This window comes from Nannobrachium achirus, assembly GCF_963921795.1.
Source record: "Nannobrachium achirus genome assembly, chromosome: 12".
NCBI classification, from domain to species: domain Eukaryota; kingdom Metazoa; phylum Chordata; class Actinopteri; order Myctophiformes; family Myctophidae; genus Nannobrachium; species Nannobrachium achirus.
The window spans coordinates 31,576,049-31,598,265 of record NC_137832.1 but is presented as its reverse complement, the minus strand read 5'-3'; the positions used below and the strand labels follow the sequence as shown (position 1 = coordinate 31,598,265).

The following is a 22,217-nucleotide window of genomic DNA, read 5'->3' as shown; positions in this document are numbered from 1 at the left end:
TATGTCTCTGTTTCTTCAGATGAGATATTGTTGTCCCAAGAGAAGCCAGCGAAGGAGGTGGTGGTGACTGTTAACCTACCTAAGGACTCAGACCCTGAATCCTGTCTCTCCAAAAACACCACCAACCAAAGCAGCCCGCTGATAATGAGAGGTGAGAGATACAAACTAAACAGGAGAATATTGGGTTGTGTATTCCATTTCTGTTAGCAGTAATCAGATTACACATGCTTTTACTGACTGTGCATTCATGGGTCCGAAATCACCGCTGTGATTGCAAGTACACGCTGTAAACGAGTGCTGTAGATCATTAAAGCCGTTTGATTATTACATTCCCATGATGAGGAGAAGCTTGTTTACGGCAGTATACCAATCAGCACTGCTGCCACCGCAAGCTTAACTGCCACCACGTTTAACCTCGCTGCGTAAAGGTCTACAAGCTCACAAAGCATGGCAGCATGGTGCATTGTTGTGTGCTTGTAGAGCTGTTGTCTTCGGTGTGTGACACGCTCTGAACTCACTCTCATGTCAATCATTTAGAAAACTCAGCCACCAAACACAGTTGCTCAGGAGAGTGTGGTAAAATGCTCAGCCAAGGAAACACTGGTGTTTATGCTGGTGCAAAGGAATCAAATCACAGATTGGAAAACAGAGACCTTTCGACAGTTCACAGATTGGACTCCTTGGACCACATGTGGGGGGAGAGCCCAACTTGTTTGCAATGGTTTTTGAAAACCTTATGCCCATACCTAACACTATGCCAAAAAAATCTAAAATATGTCACCAAGTGCACGATTTTCATGAATTCCCTCCCAGCTATTGTATCTGAAGTATTGTCTGTGGATTTTGATCATGGCTATAACCACCTGACCCTGTGCTGTAACTACAGTTCATGGTTTGTCTCCAACAGAGATCAAGTCCCCGCTGAGTCTGACTGACCAGCGCATGTTAGAGAGCAGCCAGCAGTTTAAAAAGAGACAGGGGAAAGGCACCATCGATGTCTGGTGGCTGTTTGATGATGGAGGTGAATACTGAAGCATTTGTCATCATTTCCATAAATGCATTTTATTTTGTCTTGAAGGGGTACATACAGTACTGCATAGTGTACACATTATCCCTTACATACATGGCGTTACAGTACATAACACTTCTCACTGGAATGTTCTAGGCCTGACACTTCTAATTCCATACCTGCTGACTAATAAGAAGAAGTGGGGCGACTGCAGGATCCGTGTGTTCGTTGGTGGAAAGATCAACCGAATTGATCATGACCGCCGCGCGTGAGTTACCAATTTTATGGTTACATACTCTTCCTGTCTTAGTATGATCTATTATTCTTGAATGTTGTACTGTATAACCAACTGAAAGAATTTCAAGACTAAAGGGCTGAAAGACGCACCAAAAGATGACAAGATATTTAGTGTGTTTAATAAATATTATTAATGAAATACATTAAACAGACGTGTGAGACTTTGTTTGAGAGTGTGTTAATTATATTTCCGCCTCTGTTTAACTAGGATGGCCTATCTACTGAGCCGCTTCAGGATTGACTATTCTGACATCAATGTTCTGGGAGACATCAACACCAAACCCAAGAAACACAAGTACATTTTTAGTTATAGTCCATAGTTTTTCTTGCTTACATCAAAATAACATTGCAAAATACAGTGATGGAGACCCTTTCTCCATGTGTAGGAATGAGCCACTAACATCTGCCAGTAGAAAAGATACTGTATTTTATTGATTTGATTTATTAAATCGAAAATGTATATTCAGGCATTATTCAATCAGGACTACATTCATCATTATTTTACAAGCTTTCTTTTGAGGTTACTTGTAAATATTGGTAAGTTAAGTACTCACAGATGCTTTATTCAGTTCAGTGCAATGATATTATACATCATGTTTCCAGCAAACTGACCTTTAAGGAGCTGATTGAGCCATACAGGCTGAAGGAGGATGATATGGAGCAGGAAGCAGCAGAGAGACTGAAAGCCATGGAGCCGTGGAGGATCACTGACAACGAGTTGGAATTATACAAGGCTAAGGTAAAACATCCAAACAACTTCTGCTCTTCATTTGGAGGTTAAATTATATCTTTGCTCTGTTGATTAAATAATACTCAAACGTACAACAGTGTCAGTCACAAACGAGAATATCAGATCTAAAAGATCTATGAGCTTGTAGACCGGCTATTCTCAGCATGTCGTACTCTGATTTATAAATCTGGCTAAAAGTTTGGTTCACAGATTCCATGAATTGCCATCCCCCACAGAGGTGTACTTCATTGTAACAATGTATCAATAAATGCACAGGATATAATTCCAAAAAATAAGAAATAATAAAATAACATTCTAAATGAACAAATCTAGAATATAAGAACAATACAAAACATTTCACTACAGTCTGCAGTCAATCCACTTTTGCCAGCTCTCAGATCAGGTTTTGAACTGCATCAACAGACAACAGAGAGTTTAAGTTTAAGGTGCTTTTAAGTTGGTTTGTGTGCAGTGTGGATGTACTGAGTGGAGAATTAAAAAAATGTTTGTTACTTGCAACCAACCATTGTTTCTGGTTGCACTCTTGACCACTGTCTCTTTACACATGATCCTCCTTGGAAACCTTCAGAACAACCGTCAGATCAGACTGAACGAGCTGTTGAAGGAACATTCCTCCGCTGCCAAACTCATCGTCATGTAAGGCTCTTGCTTTCAACTTTATCTACATTTATAAATACTATTATAACTCACATAAATCATTTTTCATATATTTTGTATTTTCTGCATCCATACTGTCCTCTGTCTGTCTGTGTACCAACTACCAAGGTATCTATTTACATCTGTTCTGTCTGTCTGTCCGTATGTCTATCCTCCCCCCATAAAGGAGTATGCCATTGGCCAGGAAGGGAACTGTGTCTAGCGCCCTCTACATGTGTTGGTTGGAAACACTAACAAAGGACGTGCCTCCAATGCTTCTGGTCAGAGGCAACCATCAGAGTGTGCTCACTTTCTACTCCTAACATACATGCACAGGAGTGTATGCAGAAGAATTGTACTTACATGTACAAGTATGGTATATTTAGTGTATATACATACAGTTGGAGAGAACAAAGAACAGCTCAGTGTTTTGGAACATTACACATACAATACCTTTTTCAATTTAAAGTTAGTTACCAAAAGGCAATTTCTAAATTATACAAGAGCGCTAAATTTACAGTACACCAAAGATATTTAACTCATGCCTGTCAGAGGCATAAACTCCCTTTTTAGAAAGCAAGGACAAGCAGGGCTCTGGATCCATAAAGATAACGTTGGGGTAAATCTCTAATGTTCTCGAGTTATCTCAACAGTGAAGAGAGTAGAACGCACAGTGTTCACGCCGTCTTAACTGATATCCACATGCGGTCTTTTAAGATGTACAGAAGCCTGACTGTGACTGTGTTTAAGGCAATATCCAGCCTGTGATCCTCAGACCAGGCTACTAGGCTTTGATACATTCTTTTCCAGGAGCTCATTTTGAAGTCAGCTTTTTACACACAACTTTTATTTTATTTGTTTACCTTTATTTTGTTACTGATAGTTTTCTTTTGTCTATTTATTTATCCCTGCTCTTTTATTCTGTGAAGAACTATGTAAAGGGTTTTGAAAAGTGAGACCATTTTGGTCAGCTGAGTGACCATCCTCAGAGATTATACCAGTTAAAGAACACAAACGTTTACAGTATTATATTAAGTCAGCATGATTTCGAAACAACACTTAAAATAAGCATGGTGAGGAAGAATAAGGTCATTCATAAAAACATAGCCAAATGGTTCCATATCCGTAAGGACAAAATAATAATAAATATCTATCAGATACTGTATACAGTCAGTCATTTCAGTACATTGCTGGAATAAAGAAACCCTACCTTTGCCCTCATATCACCTTTGTGTACTACTGGTTTATTTTGGCTGTATTGGCTCTATTTACCCATTAAATTACGCTGACAATGAGAATTTGTTTATATCTGATTTTTGATTTCTGCGTTTCCTAAAACATAAAATAGAATCTGATGTTTTGGGTTGTTTTGACCACTGACTGTATATAAACCGGTTCATAGAGCTGTGAGAAGACAAGATCAATGCAACAACTACAGTAGTTTGAAAAAAAGAAAAAAAAAAGAAAACAGTTTTTTCTGAATCCAGCCACTGTAGTCCAAACACTAAACCTATATTTTCTATACAGAGGTTGTGAATATTTGACTGTTTGAGTGCCGCATTGAACTTGTTGTACAGTATGTTAAAATGTTTTGTTGAAATGTATACAACAACAAAAAATGTTATTTCTGATTATGCTGCGGGTATCGTGTCATTATAATGCACAGTGTGATTATAATATGCACAGGGGATTTGAGCAGGTGATTAGAAGGTTGTAAATTAAGCTGTTTTTTAGGCAAACTTGAGCATTGGGTATAGAGTAAATAACTATTGCATTCATTCTTGTCAAGTTGCCCCTGAATTAAACTCAAAGAACTTGCGCCATTGAAACTATAGCTGCCTAGCCCTGAGGTGAAATGTCACCATGTTTGTGTGTCAGAGGTGCTGTAAAGCTAACAAAATACAAAATACATTGGTAGAGGTGAGTGAAGTGAAGCTGAAATAAAGGATTCTCAATTGCTTTTGGTCCACTCTACCCATGCTATTCAATTTGAACAAATCAAACTTAACGTATATATTACTTATTTTCCAAGATACTTATTTTACTTTATTTTATTTAAGCAATTTAACAGATTAATAGAACAAATAAGCATTGAATTACCGGTATTCATTTCTCATTTGTATTCAATAACGATTGAATTTGTGTGAATGACAATTTTTGCAACAAACTGATTGTCAGATTTTGTTTTCTTCTCTCAAAGTGATCTTACAAGGTCTTGCAAGTTTTCAATTGTTTTTGTGGAGTTCAGATAAGTGAAAATTTAAAAAGGCATTTTTTTGTAATAGGTTGAATGGAGCAATTTATGCTTCTTTCAATATCTGACTTAACATTTTTACATGCTTTCATTAAAATATTAACAGAACCCAAACTGTGTTTTATTTACAGAACCTTTGTATTTATTACTTGATAGCTAAGACATGTCATGGCAATGAGCCAGCTCCCAGCATATGAAGGGACTTCAAGGGGGTAGGCTACGGTCTGCACACACTTCCCCTGGATCTTGTAAAAAAAGAAAGAAAGAAAAAAAACTATTTTGTCCAGCAATATGACATAATATGATACTTGACCTTATTTGTCATTATAAATAATGCCTTATAATTTAAGATTATTCTTATAAAGCATTATGATTATTTACGAGTTATAACTATAATTGCCAAGTCCTTAAAGGAGTAGTTCACCCCCAAAATGACTTTTTTTCTATTGATTAGTCATGCCATGGAGAGTAGAGTTCAATAATATTTTCAGTTTTTTGTCGCATTCCTAAGACAAAAATGTGATAACAATAAATTTACCCCCATGCGTTCCGGATGGGGACGCGTTTCGAAACGGTTCCCCATCCGGAATCAATGGGGGTAAATTTACTCGAATCAAATTTGTGTCTTAGGAATGTGACAAAAAACAAAAAAATATTATTGAACTCTACTCTCCATGGCATGACTAATCAATAGAAAAAAAAGTCATTTTGGGGGTGAACTACTCCTTTAATACTTATGAGTATGTTTGTAATGCATTTTATAAACATGGGATGCATAAGTGTTACCTTTTAATGTTAATACTTTTTGGTCCTTTTAAATAAAGCATTTTGCATTTTCCAAAACTAAAACAATATGGGATCACAAGTCCCACATAGATATTATGCTATTCAGTTGTTCTGAGCCCATTCAGGCAACTGTGCTCCTATGCATAGAGTATATATAAAAGCTCCTATGCGATGCTCTTATTGTCTTATTTCCGCAAACCGGAAGTTACGTGCACGTGTAGACAACTTGACGAGTGTATTTACTTGGCGCACGCACATCCGCATGCATAGATCGCTAATAACAACAAGGTTGGTCTGATGTCTACTACTAGTACTGAATGAATGAATGATACACCGAATTACTTTCTCTCGAACGTTTATCTCGTCAGAACAAATCAACAATGCGTACAACTCTCCTCTCTATATAACATGTTAACATTTATTGACATAACCACAGAAGGATAGGTGTTTACTTGACGTTATGTAACAACGCCGTTATACACATGTAATACTGAAAATATGAGTCAACCTCCACAGCTGATTGTTGACTCATATAGCCTATATGAACATGAACATAATTATCGACGTCCATATAGCATTAATGATTGTTGAAGTGGCACTGGGGTCATCATTAAACTTTAAAGTTATGTTTTACTTTGCATAATGCAACACAAAAGTGCAGCAATTTTTAAAATACATGGAAATAAATCAATAATAAGTCTCCACGTTTTGGAACAGAATCATCTACAGTGGTTCTGTCAAGGTGAAGGTCAAGGACCCAAAGTGATTGTTTGCAGACCTCCTTTTGGGCCAGGTAGGGACCCCCTTAAAAGATTTGTGTTATTAAAATATTTCTAAATATCTCCACAATCTTCTGAGTTTTTTTCCAACATTTTCAAAAATAGCAGATATGCTGTGAGCTTGTAGTAAAGCTGTTTTCAAATAGGCAAACTCTAATATACAGTTAAGTGGTTAAACTTGGTTGTGATACTATTATCTCATTTTTCTAAGGACTCCTGGGGTCCCCAGAGCCTACTTTGAGAGCCACTTATATAAATCCTTTATTGATTTCCGTACTTCGCTTGCATACAAGAACGCCTGCCCCAAAACACGCTCGCCCAGGGGCAAATCAGTCAACCTCTAATCAGTCGCCACCAGGTATACGTAACCTCAGTATAAAACTACGCCCAAATCTAACCTCAGCAAAGCTATGCGAAAACCTAACCCTATTCCTAAACGTAACCTCAGTACAACTATTGATAGCTCTGAATTAAAGGGAAACTAGGTAACTTTAAGACTATTTTTTATATGTATATTTGTGGCGGAGAGTCGCAGCCCCAGCCTGTAGCCTCAAAAGCCTAGTATCTGCCCTCATTCCATAATGATTATATTTTGGAGTAATGGTTAAGATATTGGACTTTCACGTGGGAGACCCGGGTTCGAAGCCGGGTGGGGAGGTTCGGATCACCTCCGTTACATTGGTGCAGTGACCCGGATCCGGGCTTCCCCGTAGGTCAAAGGTTGGTGAGTGTGGCGGAGAGAGTCGCAGCCCCAGCCTGTAGCCTCAAAAGTCTAGTATCTGCCCTCATTCCATAGGGATAATTCTTTGGAGTAATGGTTAAGATATTGGACTTTGACGCGGGAGACCCGGGTTCGAAGCCGGGTGGGGAGGTTCAGATCACCTCCGTCACATATACAGTATGTACAGTGAATATTTTAGAGGTCATTTCCCTCTATCAGCCACTATATTACATTCCTCTGGCTGTGTTTTGGTTTTGTTCCACTGTGTTCATTCCACTGTTTATGCTGACATTCATTCCTTGCAGGGACGTCTTTGTCTGTGAGGGGAGGGGGAGACCCTTAAGTGCTCCTTTTGAACTTCAGAGGGGTTATGCACTGAGTTGATTGATTGGGCCATAAAAGTGTCAAACTCGTTCTGTGCTCGTTAGTGCTCTCTAATCGATTAAAGCATCAAAGACAGATACCAGTTTGATGCCTGTCAGACTGAGAGGGGAGGGGGGGAGTGTGTTTGTACACACACAGATTTACCTAGTTTCCCTTTAACCTAAGTAAAACGAATACAAGTCGAGCGGTCCGTGAAAGAAATGATGACGCGCGTGTTTTGGGGCGAGCGTTCCGGTTACCCATAACTTTCTGTTCCTGTCATTGCAGCTACAATGACTAGTGTCCAGCTTAGTGCAGTAGAGGAGATGGAGGAGAAGTTTCTGGATGCAGCAGCTAGAGGGAATCTGTCCCTGCTGTCCACCTTCCTCTCCCACTCCCCCTCCCTGCTCCACTGCTCCGGACACAACGGCTGGACCGCCCTGATGCTTGCAGCACGTAACGGACACTATGATGTGGTGGAAACACTCCTGTCACATGGGTATGTCATCATTTGTTCTATTATTTTCTAGAGCAGTGGTTCAACGTTTTCAGTCCAAGGACCCCTTAGTTGAGAGAGAGATGAAGCAGGGACCCCCACAACCTTTTTTATAGATTGTATATAGTTTCATCGTTTGACAGCACAATCATAGGCCTAAGTGTATTTTGGATTAATGTCAATTTGTGTTTTCAGATAGGCCTATTTAACCACTTGAACGGTCAATACTTAGGCTAATAAACTTGACGTTTCACTCTGTACTTAGTCTGCACTTTTTCTCCAAACACCAAACCTCTTTGGAAATAGCCGATCTACAAGTTCACAATGCCTCAAAAGCTAGCAGATCTACAAAGCTTGTAGATCTGCTATTTTTGGCGAAAGTTCTCAGAATATGGACACTAGGGTTCAAGTGGGTAATATAAAAAAAGAGAAGACCCTTGTTATATAGCACTTCTTCAGCACTGACCTATGGCTGATTGTACAAATGCCTTGTTAATCAGTAATTCTCACATTTTCTGGACTTTTAACAAATAGCAAGCTCGCAGCGCTGCACTAAGCATTGTGAGCCTGTTTATCTTCTATTTACTTGTGCCAGCAGAGCACGTAAATTGGTTGATGAGCTCTGCGGGTATGCGGCTGACAGTATAAAGGCTGGGCCTCCCTGTTTTAATGGTATTAACCTTTTCACAAACAGCATAACCAACAAAAATAAACCAGTAAGACTCCCTAATCGGGAGATAAGCGACCGTTGGTCGCTTATCTCCACAAATATCACAGCCTCCACCTCTCACGTCATACGGGCAGCCATAGTTACACCTGGAATGTTGAATCTCCATATATGGAGATAACCTACCCATCACACAAAGTCTGACCTCACCAGCCCATACCTGGGCATGGACGACTTATATCTCCATATACGGAGATGGCCATATATGGAGATACGATGACATCACAGAGTCCACAGCTGATGATGTGGCGTGATGTCATACAATACACAAACAAGCCCTATATAAAGGGGCAATTCTCACCAGGGAAGAGAGCATTCCCCACTAGCTGAGTATCTTAAGATGGTTGGATGTGATGATAAGCCACAAATAGGCCAAAAGTTTGTTTTACCAATTATCAAGACATACGGGCAGTTGACAGTTTGCCATTGTTACTCATTGAAGTTGAATCTCCATCTGAATCCCTTTTATGCCCATATATGGAGATCCCTGCTCTGAGTATCTGACATCACTAATCCCTTTTATGCCCATATATGGAGATCCCTGCTCTGAGTATCTGACATCACTAATCCCTTTTATGCCATACAGTATGGAGATCCCTAACAGAATCCATTTTATGCCCATATATGGAGATACCTGCTCTGAGTATCTGACATCACTGTGATGTCACCTGTTTATGCCTAAATATGGAGATCCCTGCTCTGAGTATCTGACATCACTGCGATCTCACCTGTGATGTCACAGTGACACATCACCTCAGTATCTGTGATGTCACAGTGACACATCACCTCAGTATCAGGCGTTACACGTATACATTGAGCAGGGCAAAGGTGTGACGTGTGTGACAGACGGACGGACGGACGGACGGACGGACGGACGGACGGCCGGTGGAGGTTTTCATACTAAACTGCGACCTTACGGTCGCAAAAATATCACTTACACTAGCTTTAAGAGCGTTTGCATAGGTGTCCAAATGAACTAACCCTAACCTCAAGCTGTCCCGTTCCTCTGTGAAGCTGTGATAAATTGTCAGTGAACCACTCATCTCAGACGGCCTATGACATTGCCAAGTTCTGGGGCCACCGACACATCTCGGACCTGTTGGCTGGGACACCTGAGCAGCCGCAGCATGTCCTGCAGACTGCTGACCTTTACCAACAGGACAACTACTTCAACAGAGAGCCTCTGGACAGGCAGAGTGAGAGGAGGACGGACACAGCCTGGTTGGAGAGCAAACAGAAAAGCCCAGACTCAGTCTACCTGCTGTTCTCCAACCTCAACCCCATGATAAGCTCCCAGGAAGACGGCCCGGGGGTAAGGCTAATTATTAACCATTAGACCTATGAGCAGGGGGTGGCAGTGGCTCAGGGGTAGAGTTTCCGGTAGAGAGGCCGGATAGGAACGGTGAGGTGGGCAGGAGATGAGCAGGTTGGTGCCTTGCTGTTTCAGTGGGTTGTTGATTCGTTTTTTGGTTGATACTGTATATTGATTGAAATGATAGATTTTACCTTCACATAAATGTTAGCTAACAACTAGTCTCGCGTGGCCAGACTGTTGACTCCGTGATTTGCAAATGCTCCCGTCATGGGGTAACGACAACGTAAGAAAAATGATGAGTAGGCCTACCCGGTTAAAGCGGAAGTGAAGCCTCCTCCACACTTCCGTTTCTGTCTCACATCGAGCATATTTATCCTAATATAAATAAAAATCATTTAAGCATATTTAACTTGCTGCTTAGCAGAAATGAAAAATGTCTTGAATGGAAATGCCAGTTCCAGACTCTATATAGCATTCGGAGATTATGGAATAGTTGTCTGGCTACGCGAGACTACCTAACAACCACATCACCTTGTGTTACTGATGGGTGATAGTGTATGATGTAGTGAATAAACAGAATCCTGCTTTTGACTCTGACAGACCCACGCCAAGGTTTGCCGGCTTGGGTACGAAGTGGTTAAAGAGCTACTCCACAAACCAGACTCTGTGATGATCTTCCTCGGGGTGGAGAAGAGGAACACGCCCTCTTCTTCCTCAACATCCTCCCCTCAGACAGAAGACAGTATCAGGGAGCCTCCTGCCTGGTTTGCCATCAACACGGACGCAGATCCGTCTGAGCTCCTTAAACTAAGCAGAGAAAAGAATAGCGTTTTCCCTCAGAGACCCCACAGAGACCTGCTGACTCTCAGTGAAGATGAGGCTGGTGAGCATTGAGTGTTCTGCATTTGTTTCATATTTTCCTTCTTTGTTGGCTTTGCTCACTTTGTGTTTGCTTATCAATTTGTCACATTTAAATTGTCTTGAATGCCTAAAACGATGAAATACAGTTTTCTCTATCGTCACACTCACATCCATCCATCAAACAGAATCTGGCATTTCTGTCCAGTATTTTGGGTCTTGTCTAAGTATGCATGATGTTCAATTTATGCATTATTGTAATTAATTACATTGAAATAATGTGTGAATAAACTAAGGTTCAGCTTAGTGACCATCGGTCTTTCCATCGGTCTTGTTACTTAAAATAAGCTTTTTATTTAGACAGATGCCACCTTTGATGTATACCTGCTACTCTGTTTACTTGGCTGCTTAACCTGTTGTTACAGTAGTTGTCATGAGATCATGCAACTTACTCAGATGTTACTCTTTGTACAATAGGTCACTGTAGTTGAGAACATCTGCTAAAATGCCTAATTGACAATCTAAATAACTAATCTCTCGTACATGTCTAGAATATCAAACAAAAAACAACAACAAGAACCGTATTCATTCACGCTCTGTATCGGCTTGGCTAAACTTGAAACAAATGTAAACTAATACCTTCTCCACCCATCCATCCATCAGGTATCATAGCACAGGCAAGGGCAGTGTTGGCCTGGCACAGCCGCTACAGTTTCTGTCCCACCTGTGGTAGTGGTACTAAGGTGGAGGATGGAGGGTACAAGAGGACCTGCCTTAATCCTGACTGTAGAAGCCTGCAAGGCGTACACAATACCTGCTACCCACGCGTTGGTAGGTCTTCTTCTTAGTCTTGGTTGATTCATTAGTCATGGTCTTCAGTTTATCCTTTAGCCAATGCTTTCCTCCTATGCTTTGCCTTACTGCTTCCCGTCAGCCTATAATATATTTAACATGTATAATTATATCATAATAATAAATACCTTGTATGTCCAAAACCTTCCAAAAAAAACTATGTTTGGACTTTTCTTAAAATTCAAAAATATCAAAAGTAGCAGAACTACAAGCTCAAAATGCGTCGCGCCGCTTTCGATCTTGAGGATCTGCTACTTTTGATGCTTTTGTGTGACACTAGTACAGTATGATCAACTACTCGGGCGTTCATATATGAAAAACACACATGGTTGGATATTTATTTATTTCAGTCCATTTAACAGAACAGTTATATACATATGTGTACAGTTAAGTCTACAAATGTTAGTGGCCCGAAAAGGTGTAGGCTTGTGCAGAGGCTTACATATAATTATAAGAAAAGTCTTTGTTAATCCAAGTGCACTGAGTGATGAAGCCCAAACCGTCCACACAACTCCTGCTGCCTGTGTGTTGGTAGATTAGGTTATAATGCAGGTCAGACATCATGTGCTCATGACCTCACATGTGATTGCAGACCCAGTAGTTATAATGTTGGTGATTCATCCTGATGGAAACCAGTGTCTGCTCGGCAGGAAGAAAGTCTTCCCTGTTGGCATGTTCTCCTGCTTGGCTGGATTCATAGAGCCTGGTAATACACAACACAATACTGCATCTCTAGATACACACCCGCACACGCGCACACACGCACGCACGCACGCACGCACGCGCGCGCGCGCGCACACACACACACACATGTAAGGCTGGCCCAACCTACATTAACAGCCAGTATCAAAACTGGTACCTTTGTCAACACTTCAAGGGAATTACTGAGTTGTGCTAATAAATAATTAAGGTTACACCTCTTTGTCAAAGTGTAGTATTTATGTATTACCACTAGCACACCCAAATAATCATAGAACTTTCCGACAACGCCACCTCTATTAAAGAGGAAAAGGTTCAGTAGTAATGAACACCTTTTATAAGGACACAGATTCGTATATACGGGATACCAGAGCAATATAACCCTTGGAGAGAGTGGACCAGGACATCAACTTGAAAAGGTATAACAAACTTTATTTCTAAAATACAAGGGCTTCTATTCCGCCAATAAAAACAGAGTCCAAAAATAAAAGAAAGGAAAACCCTATCGGTCCTACGGCGCCACTACGCTAAAACCTAAAAGAGACACTACCAACAATAAAACATCAACTCAACCCGGGTATAATTCCCCCCCCTCTATCATAACCACCGCACAATTAAAGTGCGGGTGCAGTATTCGCCGTTAGCAATTAAGGCGCGTTATATAATAATACTAATATTGCAATTAATGGGATTCAGTTAGGGCGTATGGTAAATATCTAGGTAATAACAGGAATAGGCGGAGGCAGGTATAATAATAATAATAATAATAATAATAATAAGCAGAGTGAGTGAAAGGTGCAGAAGGACACAGCAACTCTTCGGTAACGTCTACTTCTTAGGCCCACGCATCTGCGAACAAGGAAAATAGGCCAGTATCTTCGTATACTTCAATGTATCGGCATAACTTCAGGTCAGTGGCTCGAATAGACAATGGTGCATAGATGGGATACTCACAACCAGGCAGCCAAGTGGCTGCCAGTGCGGGTATTTCGCACGACACCACTGTCACCACTGCGACCCCCTCTCGTCAGCTCAGATAGAGCGGCTCGTCTCGGCTCGTCTGGATCAGGATAGATGGTCCGCGGGAACACTGCTGGTTCTGCTGGGCCACCGTGTTGACTGGATCACTGCGTCGCACTGTGGAGCTCACTCGTTTTCATCATCAATGTTTCTTAGTTAGGGCTTACTGCTCATGCCCTCCTGTTAGCAGTCAGTACAGTCCCTCATTACACCGGTTGCCTCTGCCGGTTCACCTGCCTCTGCCCTCTCATACACACGTCCGTCTCTGTCCTCGTTCAGAGACAGAATGACTCTGGCTCTCCTTTTAAAGGCCGCCTCTCACTCTGCCAGCCGCCCACATTGGCTGAGCTACTGGGCCTAGTTACCCTATCAGTTCTCAGTTCAGGACACACATGCACCGTAGGAGGAGTTGGTTCAGGGGGGAAACAGCATTAACAACATATCACAAAAGTCCAACAATGTATTCAAAAGTAGAAAGACAGAAAGAATACATGGAAATAGTTAGTAATAAAGAAAAACAAAAAATAATAATACCGCTTCCTTTCACCCCCTTACACTCTCCCCCTCTTAATCGTTGCCAGTCCCTGCAACTATCCTACAGGAAAGAGAAAAAACCCAACACGGCTCATACATTAACTCAGTGCGCACTGCTGGTCGCTGGGAGCTACACATGCCTTTAAAACATTACCGTGTACTATTCGATCCCGCCAAGAAGTCAACTTCCTACCTGCTCTCCGCTCGTACATACGCTTGCGCTGTCTGGGGTCTAAAGTCTTGATCACCTTGGCCTTCTCCATGTAGCGCATGCAACACTCCACCATGTGCTTCATGTCCTCGTCTTCCTTCCTCAAGACCTCCTGGAGCTCATCAATCTTCTTTGCCATATTGCCGTGCATTCTGGGTTCCAGGTCATCAATAACCTCCCTCTTCTTCTGCATGTCAGCGTGGGCCTCATGGAGCTTCTCCAAACCCTCCTCTGGCCTTCTCTTCAATGGGGATGAATCCTCCGTCTGGCGGCCTGGCTCCTGCAGAGCCCGCTGGGGCTCCTCCACTTGGGCTCTCCTCTCTCTCCGGGGCCCCTCAATCTGAGACTCCTTGTCTGCACCCTCCCGCTGCAGGGCAGACAGCTCCTCAGCCATATGGCGGATTTGGACATTACACTGCTCACGCACACTCTCCACCTCTTTCCTGGTGTGGACAGCAGCATCCTGGATCAGCTGCTTAATGGTCTCCTTGGCCTTCTCCAACTCATCACACCTTTGCTTCTCCCTCAGAAGGGCCTGCTCCTTCTGTAACGTAGCCTCTTCGGTGAGCTGAGCGCTGTCGTGGACCTTAGCCAGGGTCTCGTAGCGCTCCTCCTCAAGGGCGGCGCACCTCCCCTGGAGCTCATACACATTTCCCACCCACACTGCCTGCTCTCTGTGCACTGCCTCTGTCTCCTGAGACGCTGCTTTTAACCTGACTTCTAACTGACTCAATGCTGACTGAAGCTGTTGTAGTCTCCAGTCCGAGGCCTCCTTCAGATCCTGAGCCTCCGCTGCGTCTTCCTCCCATCCCTGCATCTGATCCTGTACGGTCTGTAGCCGCTCGGTCATCTCCTCCACTTTAGCTGTGGCGGTCTTCAGCTCCGTCTTGGCCTGCCTGAGCTGGCCACGTAGCTCCTCCATCTCCGTGCTCTGCTCCGTCACCATCTTGAGGAACTGCTGGTTGTTCCTACATAACCTTGCTATATGGCCTGGCTGCTTACATTGTCGACATATCGGCCTACCTCCCTCATCCCACTCGTTTCTCTGGGACGGCTCATACCGGCGTCTAGGCGGCGGTTGAGGGCGCACAGCAGGAGTGGCGGGTTGGAGGAGTGGTTGGATTTCATTCATGAACTCCTTCGTGAACCGGTGTATCTGCATCTTAATAGCATCCATTATTTCTCGCTTCAGTTCATCTCTCCAGGCAGAGGTCTGTGGTGGCACAGGGACAGTTACAGTGTTAACAGCATGACAGGCAATTTCAATGGCTGGTCTACCTCCATGTTCCATGTCCAAAAGCAAAGCCTCTTCTCGTAGTGCAGCGAAATCTTCGCCTGGATGGCGTCGAGCATATATTCGCAGGGCCTGGCCAAGTGGGCCCTCAGCTAACCCTATGAGAAACTGGTCTCGTAACATGGCCTCGGTGGGGGCAGTATCAGCATCATATCGCCGCAACCCACAAAACAACTCTCTAAGCCTCACAATAAATGAATTAACGCTCTCCCCAGGGCGCTGCGCACAACTAAAAAACTGAGAGCGCACCTTTGCGACAGGAATCGTTCCTTTATATACATCATCTAAACATGTAAAGATTTTCACTACTGTGTCTCGGTCTCCCTCATCCAACACATCAACCTGTCGTTTAGCCTCATCCGTTAAAGTTTGACGCAAAATAGCAACTTTCTTAGCCTCGTTAACATTTTGCGTACTCAATAGCCCTTTAATCTGCACTTTCCATTCCCTATATTTAGTTTCACCTTCTGTACCTCCGAACGTGGGCAGCCATGGGGCACCCGGATATACCGGCATCATCATCATTATGAATTACAAGTTCAAGGTCACACACAACTGTTCAATCTCTCCTTTATATTGCTCTGTACCCGATCCTGCCGACGCACGTCAATTATGTAAGGCTGGCCCAACCTACATTAACAGCCAGTATCAAAACTGGTACCTTTGTCAACACTTCAAGGGAATTACTGAGTTGTGCTAATAAATAATTAAGGTTACACCTCTTTGTCAAAGTGTAGTATTTATGTATTACCACTAGCACACCCAAATAATCATAGAACTTTCCGACAACGCCACCTCTATTAAAGAGGAAAAGGTTCAGTAGTAATGAACACCTTTTATAAGGACACAGATTCGTATATACGGGATACCAGAGCAATATAACCCTTGGAGAGAGTGGACCAGGACATCAACTTGAAAAGGTATAACAAACTTTATTTCTAAAATACAAGGGCTTCTATTCCGCCAATAAAAACAGAGTCCAAAAATAAAAGAAAGGAAAACCCTATCGGTCCTACGGCGCCACTACGCTAAAACCTAAAAGAGACACTACCAACAATAAAACATCAACTCAACCCGGGTATAATTCCCCCCCCCTCTATCATAACCACCGCACAATTAAAGTGCGGGTGCAGTATTCGCCGTTAGCAATTAAGGCGCGTTATATAATAATACTAATATTGCAATTAATGGGATTCAGTTAGGGCGTATGGTAAATATCTAGGTAATAACAGGAATAGGCGGAGGCAGGTATAATAATAATAATAATAATAATAATAATAAGCAGAGTGAGTGAAAGGTGCAGAGGGACACAGCAACTCTTCGGTAACGTCTACTTCTTAGGCCCACGCATCTGCGAACAAGGAAAATAGGCCAGTATCTTCGTATACTTCAATGTATCGGCATAACTTCAGGTCAGTGGCTCGAATAGACAATGGTGCATAGATGGGATACTCACAACCAGGCAGCCAAGTGGCTGCCAGTGCGGGTATTTCGCACGACACCACTGTCACCACTGCGACCCCCTCTCGTCAGCTCAGATAGAGCGGCTCGTCTCGGCTCGTCTGGATCAGGATAGATGGTCCGCGGGAACACTGCTGGTTCTGCTGGGCCACCGTGTTGACTGGATCACTGCGTCGCACTGTGGAGCTCACTCGTTTTCATCATCAATGTTTCTTAGTTAGGGCTTACTGCTCATGCCCTCCTGTTAGCAGTCAGTACAGTCCCTCATTACACCGGTTGCCTCTGCCGGTTCACCTGCCTCTGCCCTCTCATACACACGTCCGTCTCTGTCCTCGTTCAGAGACAGAATGACTCTGGCTCTCCTTTTAAAGGCCGCCTCTCACTCTGCCAGCCGCCCACATTGGCTGAGCTACTGGGCCTAGTTACCCTATCAGTTCTCAGTTCAGGACACACATGCACCGTAGGAGGAGTTGGTTCAGGGGGGAAACAGCATTAACAACATATCACAAAAGTCCAACAATGTATTCAAAAGTAGAAAGACAGAAAGAATACATGGAAATAGTTAGTAATAAAGAAAAACAAAAAATAATAATACCGCTTCCTTTCACCCCCTTACACACACACACAATGTGCAATGTGAACCTTGAACCTTGGTGTTGTCTTGGACAGTCAGCTCTCATTCATACCACCCATTGCAGTGGTCACTCGATCCTTAGGTTTACATTCTATAACATTTGAAGGATCAGACTCTTCCTCACCCAGGAGTCAGCATAGCTCCTTATCCAGACATCAGTCATATCAAAACTTGACTACTGTAACTCGCTCCTTAGCCTCCCGGCATGGGCACTTCCCTCCAAATGATACAGAATGACGCAGGACGCTTGGTCTTCAACCAGACAATATTTTCACATGTCTCCCCCTTCTCTGCTCACCCCATTGGCTTCAAGGTACTACCCGCACAGAGTACAAAACACTGATGTTAGCCTACAAAGCAACCAAAGGTATGGTATCCCTCATATCTAAGCCTGATTCAACCCTATAACCCCCCCCCCCCCCCCCCCCCGCTCACTCAGATCAGCTAACACAGGTAAGCCGTCAGAACCTTCCCTAAAACATCCGGGACAACACTCACGTCCCAGAGACCCAGACTCTTCTCTCCTCTGGCTCCCAAACTGTCAGAACTTCAGACTCACTCCCAATACTCTGCTGTAACCTGAAGACTCACCCTTCATAGCCTGTAGAACTTTCCCTAGCCTTGACGACCTTGCAGGCTTATGCAAAGGCTAAAAGTTCATTTAGATAGCGTGTTATGTAGACAGATCCCAGATTCATTTACAGACCTGGCATCCTATACTGTAGTGTGTATAGTTTAGGCTGATGATAGGTTCTTGCTTTGCCTATGATCCTATCCTATAGTTGTAGATAATTTAGAAGAGCACCAAGAAAACATCCATGCAGCACCAACTGCTGACGCCTTTTTTGACCGTTGAGTTGTGCTAACCGCTCCAATACGTGACTTAATGTGTATAGTATGTCCATGTGTTTTTCCATGGTGCCAAATACTGATATACCTGTGACGTCATGTGAGTCTATCATCATCATCATCATCATCATCAACAACAACAGCATAGCTCAATTCACATGTGTGTGATTTTTATTCAAAAGATTTCAAATTGAACTAAAGGGATAAAAAGTGAACCCGGCTCAGACTCAGGGAACTCTCCACATCTCTCCCTGTCTCCCTCCAGGTGAGTCCATAGAGGCTGCTGTTAGGAGGGAGGTAGAGGAGGAGAGTGGTGTGAAGGTGGGGCCGGTTCAGTATATCTCCTGCCAGCCATGGCCCATGCCTTCCAACCTCATGATTGGCTGTATGGCCGTCGCCCTGTCGACCGACATCAAGGTGGACGAGAAGGAGATCGAGGAGGCACGTTGGTTTACGAGGCAGCAGGTTGGTACAGAGCTGTGATGAACACAGTAGGAGCATGGGACTTTATGTTGCTTTCCAATTGCCATCGATTTGACCTTAATATAGACACAGCTAATGCAGCCTTAAGAGGCTTAGAAACACTATCAGCCAGAGCTTTCTAAAGGCTTATTGCCCCCTATTTCCCCTGGCCTCACTCAGAAAAGAATAATAATAATAAAAAAAAGAAAAAACATTTTGCACGGTATTTTGACTTTATTGGACAGTACAGTGGGTGGAGAAAACAGAGGTTTCAGAACACTAAACAAGGCTAGCTTTTGTTTAACAAGTGTGCAATGTGTTACTAATATTTTTGTTTCATGTTCATTTTGTATAATCTGAATGTGTAATGCGACTATAATTTTGAAAGATTTTAGTACAATACTTGAAGCTACAATCTGGGATTTGTTATTTTATCTGCATGGTGGAACAAAGTACAGTATGAATACAATTATAGCTAGCACATCTGCAATGTTTGCTACTCTTCAACTTTCAAATTTCAACCTGATGTCAGGTGCCGCTTCAGTCTGTAGGAGTACCTAAAGTAAACCAAGTGTTTGGATATTGTTGCAATTGCCTTCTCCATCAGAAGAGGGAGACAATGCACATGAAACCTTCCAGATTGTAGCTTTAAGTGGAATTGTTCAGGTGAGATTGGCACTGATGATGAATAAGTAACAGCTGACAAACAGTAACATGAACGTATGCAGTGCAGAAAGAATTGACAGAGATGAAATAGAGAGTATACTAACTGCTAATATTTTACCTCAATGTGACTAATCGGTGTACTGAACATGTTTTACTATCTGACAGGTGATTGATTCTGTGTACAGAGGGTCCAGTCCAGTCTTCACCATGCCTCCCAGACAGGCCATTGCCCACCAACTGGTCAAACAGTGGGTTGGCATGACCTCCAACCTCTAATCCACCACTAACACATTCAGAGGGAAGATTAGGGTGTCTTTGGTGAGGACCATTTTGCCCACATCCAAGATAAGTCAAAAATGCACAATCAATGAGGCAAAGTGAGGCCAGAATTTGCAAGTTGAGCGCTATTTGGATGCAATAATCGAAGTGATTTTGCGGAATTTGTGGAATGTGCTGCGATTTTGAGTATTATTATATTTAGGGCTGTCACAATCTGCACCAAATTTGACGCAAACACTGTTCAGGGGTCTGCCATGACAATAGGCTGACACCAGGGGGGGCACGTCAGGGCCCCCCAACGGCCTCAGGCACACCATTGCTCCAATGCTCACCAGACAAGGCATAAATGCTGTGCAGGGGGTCTGCCAAAAACAACTATTTGCACAACAGACCATTGCTCTGATCGGCGCAATATAGGAATGGATTTGAAGGCCACGTAGTGTGTCGGCCTGAAAATATAGTGACCTAAATATACAAAGAAAGGACTGACATATTTCATAATTTTATACTTTTAAAATAAAAAAGACCCCTAACAGATTTTAAGAAACGAATGTAGCCTATAGTTGAAATAGCTGATTTACAAGCTCACTACGCTTGTTGATGTTCTATTTCCACTTTTCTTTTAAATGTTAGAAAAACATTGAACATGGAAATGATTTTGACGATTATGCCAAATAATTACGATTATGTAATCATTGTGACAGGCCTAATTATATTCACAACTTCACAGTCCCCCAAGACATAGACCAACTGATTGCAGTGTGGGAAAAATTTCAGGAGATTTGACCTCTACAAAGGCAATAAGCAGTAACTACCTCTGTGTTGTTCCTCTAACCCCACAAATTATATTAGGCTGTAGAAAATTCAAGTATCTATAGTAAGTAGCATTATATGCATGTGTTTTTGTTGATGTGAGCTGGCTTTTAACCGTCAGCCCTGTGCTCTTGAAGTCTACCTAACTTTAGGTGGAAGTGCCAGTATAGCCTTTAAAAAACAAACACCTCAGGATGTGAAATGAGGGGGGAAATAAACAGATTGACGCATACACTTCACTTGTCGAACTATCAAAATGAATATGACTGTGACATTTAATCAGTGAATTATGGACACTGTCTCATCACATTTGTGCCTCTCTTTGTTCTGTAGACAGAAAGCTTCATGATTTAGGCTGATTTGTAACTAACTACTGTAACTAAACCGATTTAACAGCAGTTTGAGTTTTTTTTTTACGGTTTTACTTATTTCTATGCACTGAAATTATTAATTATTAATGGTACAATTGACAGAGATGTGATTTTATTTTATTTATTTATTTAATTAAACATTAATGTCAGCTATTGTAACACACGTCAATTAAACTCTGGGTCTCCCATATGAGAAAGGAGTTTTATCCTGAACATTTGTGTCTGTTTGTCTCCATCAGGCTGAAGGTGTGGTCGCCCCTGTCCTTTTATCCTTTCCCTAATGCTAGTGACGTTTTTACCAATTTAAATGGGGGAGACTTTAAGGGGCATTTATTTTGTGCTGTTCTGTAATAGATTCCCAGAGTTTGTTGTGTGAAGAACATGTCATTTAACCATGTTCCAATCAGTATCCCTCAGTGATATTTGAGGGAGGGCAAGCTCCATATCGTCAGTGTCGCGCAGAAACCTCGTATCTCCAAGTTTCAAATTTGTTAATTTTTTCGCAAAGCAAAGCCCTGCTTCATCATACAAGACCGTCGCACAAAAGTAGTGAAAACAGCAGATCTACAAGCACACAACGCCTCGCGGTGCGAGGCGTTGTGTGCTTGTAGATCGGCTGTTTTCACCAGTTTAACTCATTTTTAAAGTGATTATACAAAACAAACGGTTTTGGACATACAAGGTTTCCACCCGACAACGACGATATGCCGCTTTGGAAATGGCATATGCCAAATGCCACTTTTGGAGCTTGTCCTTTGTGGGATGTTTTGAGGCATGTTCTTTTTTTTCCTCTCTTTCATTTTCTTCATTTCATTAGTCTGTATTTAATACAAGAATAAGCATTCTGACAATGAGAGCAACATTTTTTTCATCAAGAAATTGAATCAGGCTACTGCATTCATTATGTTGACCCTAGTTCACCTCCTGCAGTATACAGAATAAGCAGACATTTTGACAGTTTAATGCAGCTGAAGGAAATAACATTTATTTAGGTTTTTCTGTGTGCCAGTGTAGAGGTTAATCCTTTCCCTTGGGGAATCCCAGTACCATTACATCCTCAAAGTTTTAATCACACAAGAT

At 42.4% G+C, this 22,217-nt stretch overlaps 2 protein-coding genes across 2 annotated transcripts in view; both read left to right on the top strand.

Moving 5' to 3' along the window:
• LOC308295853 (solute carrier family 12 member 2) overlaps positions 1-3,016 on the top strand; it is a gene marked incomplete at its 3' end in the record, with an annotated part of 40,551 nt that extends 37,535 nt beyond the window's left edge. The window contains exons 20-26 of the mRNA XM_080738920.1: positions 20-151; positions 908-1,021; positions 1,166-1,277; positions 1,515-1,601; positions 1,910-2,045; positions 2,626-2,693; positions 2,881-3,016. Of these exons, the coding sequence (XP_080595046.1) occupies positions 20-151; positions 908-1,021; positions 1,166-1,277; positions 1,515-1,601; positions 1,910-2,045; positions 2,626-2,693; positions 2,881-3,016 (785 nt within the window). The remainder of the gene's footprint in view (positions 1-19; positions 152-907; positions 1,022-1,165; positions 1,278-1,514; positions 1,602-1,909; positions 2,046-2,625; positions 2,694-2,880) is intronic.
• Positions 3,017-5,975: 2,959 nt separating this feature from the next.
• On the top strand, positions 5,976-21,195 carry nudt12 (nudix (nucleoside diphosphate linked moiety X)-type motif 12). Its single transcript, XM_080739019.1, has 8 exons — positions 5,976-6,021; positions 7,885-8,095; positions 9,834-10,131; positions 10,735-11,017; positions 11,656-11,823; positions 12,437-12,550; positions 18,812-19,011; positions 19,840-21,195. The coding sequence occupies exons 2-8, from the start codon at positions 7,890-7,892 to the stop codon at positions 19,948-19,950; spliced, it is 1,380 nt and encodes a 459-aa protein (XP_080595145.1). The 5' UTR covers positions 5,976-6,021; positions 7,885-7,889; the 3' UTR covers positions 19,951-21,195.
• The last annotated feature ends 1,022 nt before the right edge of the window (positions 21,196-22,217 follow it).